Source organism: Puma concolor, chromosome E4, assembly GCF_028749965.1.
Source record: "Puma concolor isolate L17-30 chromosome E4, mPumCon1.1.hap2, whole genome shotgun sequence".
NCBI classification, from domain to species: Eukaryota; Metazoa; Chordata; class Mammalia; order Carnivora; family Felidae; genus Puma; species Puma concolor.
In genome coordinates, this window is record NC_141683.1 from 3,243,033 (window position 1) to 3,254,701 (window position 11,669).

Below are 11,669 nucleotides of genomic sequence, written 5' to 3' on the forward strand. Positions count from 1 at the left end.
ACTAAACTGTCTCATTTAACAGGAGACAGATTAACAGGATAAAATCAAATTTAGTTTTGTATATACAGGGGTTCCACACAGACATAGGATTTCAAAGACAGTGAGGCAACATGAAGTTTATGTGAGCTCAGGAAAGGGGTAGAGGTCTGAGGATACAAAGGGGAGGAAGACCGTTGGTGAGAAGGTGAGAAGAGAGCTTTGGAGAACAAAGGTGCCCTATTATGCAGATGCAGATAAGTTTCTTAGGTAAAGAGGAATCTCTCTTAATAGTTCTCTTCCTGGTACAGTCTCTTTTTCCAGTGTAAATTTAGACAGTTCAAGGGGAGGCAAGAACTTTTCTTGGATCTGCTGGGTTTTTATTACTTTTTTTTTTTTTTTAATTTTTTTTTCAACGTTTTTTATTTATTTTTGGGACAGAGAGAGACAGAGCATGAACGGGGGAGGGGCAGAGAGAGAGGGAGACACAGAATCGGAAACAGGCTCCAGGCTCCGAGCCATCAGCCCAGAGCCTGACGCGGGGCTCGAACTCACGGACCGTGAGATCATGACCTGGCTGAAGTCGGATGCTCAACCGACTGCGCCACCCAGGCGCCCCTAATTACTTTTAACTCACAGTAATATTCATGCCAAAGTGGCCCATCTTGGGCGTGGCCTGCCATCAATCCCTATGCTGAGAAAGTCACAGATCCTCATTGGAACCATGACTCATGTGCCAGCTGTTTCCTGCACCCCTGGTTGTGTCTCACCTCTGCCCACAGGAGCTGAGCTGAAGATTGAGCGGCTCTGCTCCACTTCAACTTCCAACCCTCTTCTGTTCCCTTCTCCTCCTCCACATTCTCTTCCTCCTCCTTCTATTACCCAAAACTGTACTTGCCTGTTGGTGGGTGTTGAGCCAAAAGACACAATTGAGCCAAAGAATAGGACAAGGAAGGGTTTTACTTGCAACAAGTAAGGAGAACGCTGGGGAGATTTCCCAAAGCAGTGCTTCCCCGAACAACAAAATTGAGGAAGTTCTAAATGAGGGTGATGCACACATTCTCATGAAGGGGGTTGTGCAATGGGGAATTCAGCATGGTACTGGGGCAAAAGTCATCTGAAGGTGACAGAGTTCAGGTCAGTCATGAGGCCAGCAGGAGTGGGCATTACCGATTCCCTGGCTCCAGTAGCTTCCAGCATCTGGGTGCTCTGAGGAGTTCATATCCTATGAAGATAACTCAAGAGCGTGTGTCAGGTCAGTCTTGACTTTTGAAGGTCTGGGAAATTTACCACTGATTTCTTGTGATAGGATTAGGCTATCTCCTGGCCTGATAGTGGCTGTTCTTACCTTCTTTTACAGGATGGCTGGGGGCCTAAAATGACTTTTCTTGTGTCAGGAAAGCTATGTTTTGTCTTTTTGCCCACTGGGACCCCTAAATCTTTTTGCTGACAGTCTGTCTTCTGGCCCCCTTCTCCTTCTGCATCTGTTATGACCATTGGTGTCTCTGCCCAGGTCCCAACACTTTGGTCCCAAAATGACATTCCTCGTTTCCTTATCATTCTTCGTTCTCCTTCCTGCCCAAACCCACACCAGACCCCAGCCCCTCCACTCTCCCCACACTACACTCATGGCTGTAAATTTTTGGAGGCTTATAATTTACAGGGTCCAGTGCAAAAGGCAAATGGGAGGCCTCCTACTTAAACAGCAGGAAGAAAAGTGCTTTCCAAGGCCTTAAAATAGAAAACTTCTCCTTTCTTTGAAGTCTTTATCACTCAACCTGTCACGGAGTTTCTTGTCACCGTTGTGGTTTTTTGTTGTTGTTGAATGTACTAACTGTTGCTCGCTCTCCTGTGGGCACAGGGACTCAGAGGGCAAGTGTGGACTGTTTTAGGGGCCTGGGGGCACCGCCCCCTCATTCTTATTTGCATGGGTTTAATAATTTTTGATCAAAATGCAGACATGTCAGTAGGCTAAGACACTGAGGTAATTAGGATATATATTTTTTGGAATGGAAATGTGTGTGCCTGTTCTTTTGTTCAGTGTGGTGGAGGGGGTTCAGTCTGTCTCATCTAGGGGCCTGGGTTTGTGTCTGCTGCTGCTTTCACAGCCCTCTCCCCTCTCTCCTTTCTTTCTTTGTAGGTAGGGGTGTTGGCCTGAGGGCTTTGTTCCTATTCACTGTGAGTATTCTCTTTGGGATATGCTTCAGGATGATTTATCTTTATAGGAGCCAAGAGCAGGCCTTCCCCAGATGGGCTACTTTGCCCCTAGCATTATTTTGAGTTAAAAGCAGCCAAAACCCAGCAAATTCCAGAAAAGGTCTTTACCTCTCCCTCACCTGCCTGCCTGTAGCAGGAAGAGAGCTATTAAGAGAGATTCCTCTTTTCCTAAGAAACGTATCTGCATAATAGGGCACCTATTTGTTTCCCAAACCTCTCCTCTCACCGTCCTGCCAGTGGTCTTCCTTTCCTTTGTATCTTCAGGCTCCTACACCTCCTGAACTCACATATGCTTCGTGTCACCACACTGTCAGTGTGGATTCCCCATACATTTGCAATTAAATTTGATTTTCTCCTCTTAATCTACCCCGTGTCAACCTGAGTTTTAGTGCAGCTAGAAGGAACTTGAAGGGCAAAGGAAATTCTTTCTCTCTGATATCTTCATCCTCTCGTCCCCCCACCAGCAGGAGCTGCCTTTGGTTCCCTGCTGGCTGGCCTGCTTGGGACAGAGAAGGGGACACTACCTCTGCTTTGGCCCAGTCTTCTCCTCAGCCAGGTGCTTTGTGTTTCAGTTTGGGGACTGGGCCTTTTGAGTGTTCCTGATTTTGCCTCAACTGGTGGAGCGTCTTAGTCTGGGACAAGTTGTGTTCCTGTCCCTTCCCCCACTGGCTCTTCCTCCAGCTGCAGAGTGGCTCACTGTGCCCTGAAGTAGTGGGGCTCTCTGCCCTTCCCACACCAGGTTAAAGCTCCTTTCTGACCTTCTCCTGCTGCCGCTGTTGTCAGGCCTCAAGCTTGTGCCAGAGGAAGGCATTTCCTTGGTCTGTATCCTGGACTCCAGCCTGTCAGGAGCGCTGGGAATTTGATGGACAAAAGCCTAGAGATACAGTGAATTTCCCAAGTCTGTGACTCTCAGGGCCTCCCAGTACTCAACGAGCCTTCAGTCATTTGTTAACAGTTGGCGCTGAATTATTCTTTCTGGCTTATGGAGCCTCTGGCACCTGTCTTTAGTAAGCGAGGGTTTGCATACTCTATTTTCTTGGGTGAGTCTGTATTTCCCTAGATATTGGGTTAACCAGTTGATCTGATCCTTTAGCTCTGATGGATTCAGGAGAAGTGATCTTGATCATCCAGCTTTTCAAAATCTGAAGTATGGGAGTGAGCTCTTTCTAATTTTCTATGTTCTTGTCAGAACTTTCCAAAAAAGATGATCTTTCTCTCATTAGCTTGAGATTCTTTCTCTTTACTGGTCAACCAAGAAATCACAAGACAAGCCCAAACACATTATCCAGATGATATAAAGCACAAACAAATACTTACGAGTCTTTAAACACTTAAGAACACCCTGGAAGTAGAAGGTCAGCATGTCCCAGAAGGCCAGCTCATTCAAGCAGGAAGAGTAAGAAGGGAATCTGGATACATGATTCCAGAACAGTCTATTAACTCCATGTGCTACAAATTCTCATGGTTTTGTTATGCCCAGAATTCGTGATCCCCAAAGACCACCAGGGAGCTGAGTCTGATGCAAAAGCAAAGAGCCTTTATTCGAGCTAGCTCGAGCTCAATCACCTACCTGCACCGACGCAGCGGTGAAATGCTGGGGAGAGAGAGCGAGTTTCAAAAGCACAAAGGTTTTATAGGGGTCTAGGGGCAGTTGGTGAGTAATGGCTGCGGCCTCAGCCGATTGGCTGGGGAAGGGTTGTGGCCTCGGCCGATTGGCTGGGGAAGGGTCGGGGTCCCCTTAGGCAGGTCGCCGGGTGTGTTTTGATCGGGAAGTTTGAATGGGTAAGCGGGAGGTTACTCAAGGGGAGGAGGCGTGGTCAAGGTGGAGGACACAGAACAAGATGGAGTCGGCCGGTGTGGGCCCGCCCTTTCAGTTTCATATTACAAATAATGGGAGACTTGCTTTAGGATCCTGTGTGAACTTCATGATTATTAACATAAACTTGTATCCTACAGAAAACTGTGTAATCTTCTCATTTTATCAAGTAGGATTACAACTACTACTTTTTGATACTTAATACACTTTATGTCACAGTAATAATCCATAACCTTTAAGAATAATTTGATGTCTGAGTTGAATTATTCAATCTTTCAGAAATAATCATCGAGTGCCTACCACTTGCCAGGTCCTGTTGGATTTGGGATCCAGTTCCAGTGGGGATAGAAACACCTGAGCCAACCACTGAGTCAAGATTCTGAGAGGGCAAACACCAGGAAGGGTCACCGCTTGAGTAAATACTGTTTCAAGCAGGCTTGTTTTAGTCTAGAGTCTGCACATTAAAAGAAGACAGCACACCAAAATATATAGTTCATGACTGATGTGTTCTTCTTCCCAAGTAGACTAAAAGCTCCTTGAATAAAGCAATTGCATTGTGAACACTGTATTGTCCTGCATGGAGCAAGGTGCTTGGTTCCAGGTTGGTGCTAAGTGACTGTTTGGTAAGTGAATATATATTACTGCAAGAGACACAGAGGGGGTATTCTTCAGATGTTTCAATGTCCTGTGGTGTCTCTGATGGCAACTGATTCTCCCCTAAAAATAATGGTGAACTGGTTGTTGCTGATACGCTTATACAGGCAATCATGGGGAAATCCTGAAAAGAAAATAGAGCAAGTGTTTAAAAAAAAACAAAAAACAAGGGCACACTGTTATTCAACATATATTGGAAGTCCTAGCCTCAACAATCAGCAACACAAAGGAATAAAAGGCATCCAAATTAGCAAGGAGAAAGTCAAACGTTCACTCTTCACATGATACTCTATATGGAAAACCCAAAAGATTCCACCAAAAACTGCTAGAACTGATCCATGAATTCAGCAAAGTCTCAGGATACAAAAATCAATGCTCAGAAATTGGTTGCATTCCTATATACCAATAATGAAGCAACAGAAGGAGAAATGAAGGAATCGATCCCATTTACAATTGCACCAAAAACCGTAAAATACCTAAGAATAAACCTAACCAAAGAGGTGAAAAATCTGTACACTGAAAACTATAGAAAGCTTATGAAGGAAATTGAAGAAGACACAGAAAAAATGAAAAAATATTCCATGCTCATGGATTGGAAGAACAAATATTGTTAAAATGTGGATACTACCCAAACAATCTACATATTTAATGCAAACCCTATCAAAATAACATCAGCATTCTTCACAGAGCTAGAACAAACAATTCTAAAATTTGTATGAAACCAGAAAAGACCCCTAATAGCCAAAGCAATCTTGAAAAAGAAAACCAAAGCAGGAGGCATCACAATCCCACACTTCAAGCTTCAATATTACAAAGCTATAATCATCAAGACAGCATGGTACTGGCACAAGAAAGGACACTCAGAGCAATGGAACAGAACAGAGAACCCAGAAATGGACCCACAAACATACAGCCAACTAATCTCTGACAAAGCAGGAAAGAATATCCAATGGAATAAAGACAGTCTCTTCAGCAAATGGTGCTGGGAATACTGGACAGAGACATGCAGAAAAATGAACCTGGACCACTCTTACACCATACACAAAAATAAACCCAAAATTGATGAAAGAGCTAAACGTAAGACAGGAAACCATCAAAATCCTAAGGAGAAAACAGGCAGCAACCTCTTTGGCCTCGGCTACAGCAACTTCTTACTCAACATGTCTATGAAGGCAATGGAAACAAAAGCAAAAAATGAACTATGGGACCTCATCAAAATAAAAAGTTTCTCTATAGTGAAGGAAACAATCATCAAAACTAAAAGGCAACCGACAGAATGGGAGAAGGTACTTGTGAATGACATATCAGATAAAGGGTTAGGATCCAAAATCTATAAAGAACTTATCAAACTCAACACCCAAAAAACAAATAATCCAGTGAAGAAATGGGCAATAGACATGAATAGACACTTCTCCAAGGAAGACATCCAGATGGCCAACCCATACATGAAAAAATGCTCAACATCACTCATCATCAGGGAAATATAAATCAAAACCACAATGAGATACCACCTCACACCTGTCAGAATGGCTAAAATTGACAACTCAGGCAACAACAGTTGTTGGTGAGGATGTGGAGAAAGAGGATCTTTTCTGCATTGTTGGTGAGCATGCAGGCTGGTGCAGCCACTCTGGCAAACAGTATGGAGTTTCCTCAGAAAACTAAAAATAGAACTACCCTACGACCCAGCAATGGCACTACTAGGTATTTATCCAAGGGATACAGGTGTGCTGTTTCAAAGGGGCACATGCACCCTAATGTTTATAGCAGCATTATCAGCAATAGCCAAAGTATGGAAAGAGCCCAAATGTCCATCAATGGGTGAATGGATAGAAGATGTGAGATACACACACACACACACACACACACACACACACACACACACACTGGAGTATTACTTAGCAATCAAAAAGAATGAAATCTTGCCATTTGCAACTATGTGGATGGAACTAGAGGGTATTAGGCTAAGTAAAATTAGTCAGAGAAAGACAAATATCATATGACTTCACTGATATGAGGACTTTAAGATACAAAATAGATGGACATAAGGGAAGGGAAGCAAAAATAACATAAAAACAAGGAGGGAGACAAAACATAAGAGACTCTTAAATATGGAGAACAAACTGAGGATTTCTGGAAGGGTTGTGAGTGGGGAGATGGGCTAAATGGGTACATTAAGGAAGACACTTGTTGGGATGAGCACTGGGTGTTATATGTAGGGGATGAATCACTGGATTCTACTCCTGAAATCATTATTGCACTATATGCTAACTAACTTGAATGTAAATTAAAAAAGAAAGAAGGAAGGAAGGAAGGAAGGAAGGAAGGAAGGAAGGAAGGAAGGAAGGAAGGAAGGAAGGAAGGAAAGGACCACGGGCTCAAAATGACGGTTTGGGCCAGGCCAACTCCTCAAACCTTGTTTAATACCTAACCTAAGTGCAGTTCCAGCCTCCCCCAGAAATGTAAGTCTTCATGCATCAGTGAGGAATTTACAAATGAGGTCCTCTGTCACATGAGCCCTCTCCCTCCCCCAAGGAGGGGAAGTCATCTGCATGATCAGACCCCCTCTTCTTCCCAATTACTGGAGGGTGACCTTTAAATTTATCTGGTTGATTTTATTTTAAAAAAAAATTTTTTTTTCAATGTTTATTTATTTTTGGGACAGAGAGAGACAGAGCATGAACGGGCGAGGGGCAGAGAGAGAGGGAGACACAGAATCGGAAACAGGCTCCAGGCTCTGAGCCATCAGCCCAGAGCCTGACGCGGGGCTCGAACTCCCGGACCGCGAGATCGTGACCTGGGTGAAGTCGGACGCTTAACCGACTGCGCCACCCAGGCGCCCCTGGTTGATTTTATTTTTTAACACAAGCAGTGACATATCAGAGATATGAACGGGCTGGGGTGAGGGTGAGACATGAAGGAAGTTCTTGGGCAGTGTCCCAAGGACTGGAGAGACAGGGTGACAGCAGGGTCCAGGGTTGGGTGCTGGGGAGCTGTGTGTCTTCATGGGTTACTGTCTGGATGAGGAGAAAAGGCATGAGAGGTAGGGTCCCTTTTCCATGCCACACGAAACTTGTTCCCCAGCCTGAACAGGGCCTGAATCAGGGCCTCAGGGAGCACGATGGAGGCTGGAAGCTGGAGAGGAGGGTCAGACCCGGAGGGGAAGTGAGAGTCTGAGTAGGTGTCCAGGGTTGAGGGTGGAGCCCATTTGCATTGTCGCAGAGACTCAGGGAAGGTGGCTGTGTTGAAAAGGAAGTCAGAAGAGAGGGGCTGCGTGTGGGGAGGTTTGTGAGAACAGACGCCAAAGACCCACTTTCCGAGAGAAAGAAAGAACATCTGCAAAAAGATGCTGTTGTTGCAACTGGTCTTGCTCACGGTTCTCGTCCCAGGCGGTGACAGTGACGATGGTGAGGATGTGGCCCTGCCTGGTCGGTGCAAGAGTGTTTATCTACATTTGTGTGATGTGTGTCATGTGTGCACATATGTTGTTGTGTACATGTGTGCATGTGTGTATATGTGTATGAGTATGTGTGTATAGGTGCCTGTGTGTGTACCTCTGTGTGTTTCTGCCGTGTGTGCACGTGTGTGGGTGGGTGTCTGTATGTCTGTGTTTGCGTCTGTGTCTATGTGTGTGCATATCACGTGTAACTCTGAGTGTGTGTGTACGTGTGTGCATCGGTGTCTGTGCGCGTGTGCACACATGGTGTGGGTTCCCCAGCACATCCCTGGGGAGTGAGGCATGTCCACCTGGTTCCTCCCTGAGCATCCCCGACCCCAGGGCCTTGTGCTCCTCTGAATGATGGGTGCCAAGCTCGGGGCTCTGGGGCAGCACGCGTCTCCAGAGGGAACTATGGCTCCCTGTCCTCCAGATTTCAGTGCCCCTCCCTGGCCCCTTTTGCTGATTCTCTCTCCTTCCCTCTGCCCTCCTCTTCCTCAGTCTGTCTGTTCTTCTGGCACAGACTTCCAGGAGCCAAAAACTTTTCGAATCATCCTGACCGCATCTTTTTACAACCGTGCCCGGACACAAAATCAGGGTTCAGCTTGGCTGGGACAGCTGCAGACTCATGGCTGGGACAGCAAGACCGGAGCTTTCATTTTCCTGCGGCCTTGGTCCAGGGGCAACTTCAGCAAAGAGAGGCTCATTGAACTGGAAAAGTTATTCCATTCATACTCCATTAGATTTCTTCAGGTATTTCAGGACCATGTCAGTCAATGGCAGCTTGAATGTGAGTTCAGGTCCCTCAGGGCAGGTGGGATGGAGGTGGTCGGTGTGTGTGTAACCTTGAGTTCCTTCTTCCTCCTGGGTAGACCCTCCACTGGCTACTGAACCTCTCGACTCCCCATCGTAAAACTGAATCACACCCCTCTGTTCACGGGGCAGAAGCCAGACCCTGATTCTCGAAAAGCTTTATGTCTTCTGCTCCTTCCCCTCCTCTCGTTGACCTCAGGCTGTGCTCTGAGGCCTCCAGTAATGTCTGCAGTGACCACCCCATTCCCTGGCCTGCAGCCAGACATCCTCCTCTCCCTTACTCTGTTACTGATCCTTGAAGTGTGCTTTTTTCTCCATTCAATCCCCTCAGTGACCTCTGTCTGTGTGTTTCAGTACCCCCTGCCCTCCTTTCAACCCAGACGGTTTTACCCCAGCTCTTCTGAGGAAGAGCTACCCCCTCCCTGTCCTCTGCCCACACCTTCCCATCTCTCTTCCAACATTTGTTCCTTCCTCATTCACCTTTTCCTCTGTCTCCAGCGACCACCATTTCCCCTCTCTCTAAGCCTTCACTCAAACCAAACTCTCCCGTTCCTTCTAATACCCTCAGTTTCTCTTTCTGCTTCCACTGTCCCTGGCTTCCATTTACCACATCTCCCCCTTTTTTGTATCTCATACCCCCTTTCCCCAGATCCCTTTCAGGTCCAGCTGGAAGGAGGCTGTGAGCTGCACCTTGGAGAAGCATCAGTAGGATTTGTGAGGGTTGCATATCAAGGATCAGATCTCACGAGCTTCCAGAACACGTCATGGTGGCCATCTCCAAAGGGAGGAAGGAGGGCTCAGCAAGTCTGCACAGTCTTCAATCAGTACCATGTGGTCAATGTAAGAACACAGGCACAAATCGATGACATCTGCCCCCATTTCCTCTTGGGTCTTCTTGACGCAGGAAAGACAGATCTGCAGCGACAAGGTCAGTCCTGCTCCCTCTCTCCAACCATTCTCTCTCTGCACTCAGGAATTTGCCACATTTCCTCAAATTCAGGGTGAGAAGGTGCCAAGGAGAGGGGATGATGCTGACAGGTTTCTAGAGGTGGAGTGATGTATGTATCTCAACTGCCGTGAAGATCTTCCCTCTCAGTCTGAGAATTCCTGTCCTGTCTCTGCAGTGAGGCCCGAGGCCTGGCTGTCCACTGGCCCAAGTCCTGGTCCTGGCCATCTGCTCCTTGTGTGCCACGTCTCTGGTTTCTACCCAAAGCCAGTGTGGGTGACGTGGATGCGGGGTGACCAGGACCACCAGGGCACCCGACGAGGCGACGTCTTGCCCCATGCTGATGGGACATGGTATCTTCAGACGTCCTTGGATGTGGAAGCCAGGGAGGCAGCCGGCCTGTCTTGCCGAGTGAGACACAGCAGTCTAGGAGGCCAGGATATTATCCTCTACTGGGGTGAGAAAAAGGCTGGTGCCCAGCTGGGAAAGGGTGGTCCTCCAGCAGTGCAGGAGAGATAGATACAAAGTTGGGATTCTAGGGACTCCAGATCATAAAGGACTAAAATTTAGTGACCTAAGAAATGGAGAGCTGGGTGTGAGGGTCCTGTAGATGTAGCAGGAAGCAGAGGGTGGGTTGAAGGGTCCATCTGTGAGCAGGGATGGGAGAGGAGAAAGAGGAAGGGTGGTTGGTGAGGCAGAGGGTGACGGGAGCAAAAAGGACCAGGTAGGTGCAGGTCAACCCAGGGTGGATGGGAAATGACACCCTCTGTGCACCGAACCCACAGAGCAGCACCGCCCCGTGGGCTTGGTCTTCCTGGCGGTGGTCGTGCCCCTGGTGCTTCTGGCAGGTCTTGCGTTCTGGCTCTGGAAGTGCTGGTAAGTCTGGAACCACCTTCCTGCTCTTTCCCAACTGTGTCCCCACCTTCCTGTCTGTCCTCAGCCCTCCTCCAAATCCATGCCCCTCCCCCTGGAGTCCTCACCTCCACCTGCTGCAGATCATTTCCAATCTGTTCCTCCCAGGAAATCACACTGGAGACATCAGTGCACTGGCCTTCCTTTGGAGTAAGATCCCTGCAGCCCCGGTTCCAGCACTTACCTAAACCCAGCTCAGTGGTGACGGATTTGCAAGTCTCTGTGTGCAACTTTTGTCTTTCCTTTCTGCTCAATGATCAGTTGTCAATATCAGCTGAGTGTCATTTAGTGGGATGTGTTGTTCTCACCTCTTTCTGGGACTTAAATCTCAAAATTCTCTCAAAGTAAAATGAAGTCTGAGTACCTCCCTGGGTCACAGGCAACAGATGTCATTTCCTCCTGGGAGCCCTCCCCGATTCACAAGTGGAAGGAGTCTGTGCTTTGTGAGAGTTTCACACCACCTTTAGTTTCTTTTTGGAAATGTATGCCTCCCTTCCCATCCTTTGTGACCATGCAGTTAGGTCCATTTTCCCTTCTAATTCGTAGACATTTTGTGAGCAAAGTCCATGTCTTTTTAATATTTGTATCCTTGGCAAAGAGTCTCACCTGCATGCAATATGTCCTCAACAAATACCTGTGTTGAATTTATGCCAATTTTATACTTTTTTCTTTTTCTCGTGATTCCTGTCATGTTTGTGGTAGTTGAGATGTTTGATGCTCTTTTTGTGAAAGGTCTTCTCATTTTTCCTCGAGACTTGATACCTTCATGGTTCCTTGGTAACATCTCTGAACCCCTGAGGAGAACATAGTTTTGTCTGTGGATATTTCTATTATTTAAACCAGACACCTGTTGGAGTGGACCTGTTGTGGATGAAAGGAGGAGGGCAGATGCAGTTCCT

At 46.9% G+C, this 11,669-nt stretch overlaps 1 protein-coding gene across 1 annotated transcript; it reads left to right on the forward strand.

Moving 5' to 3' along the window:
* Positions 1 to 7,919: 7,919 nt before the first annotated feature.
* Positions 7,920 to 11,451, forward strand: LOC112851671 (T-cell surface glycoprotein CD1a-like). Its single transcript, XM_086693839.1, has 6 exons — positions 7,920 to 8,070; positions 8,623 to 8,889; positions 9,562 to 9,840; positions 10,037 to 10,315; positions 10,644 to 10,734; positions 10,879 to 11,451. Exons 1-6 carry the CDS (start codon positions 8,010 to 8,012, stop codon positions 10,922 to 10,924), a joined length of 1,023 nt encoding a protein of 340 aa, XP_086549965.1. The 5' UTR covers positions 7,920 to 8,009; the 3' UTR covers positions 10,925 to 11,451.
* Positions 11,452 to 11,669: the final 218 nt, after the last annotated feature.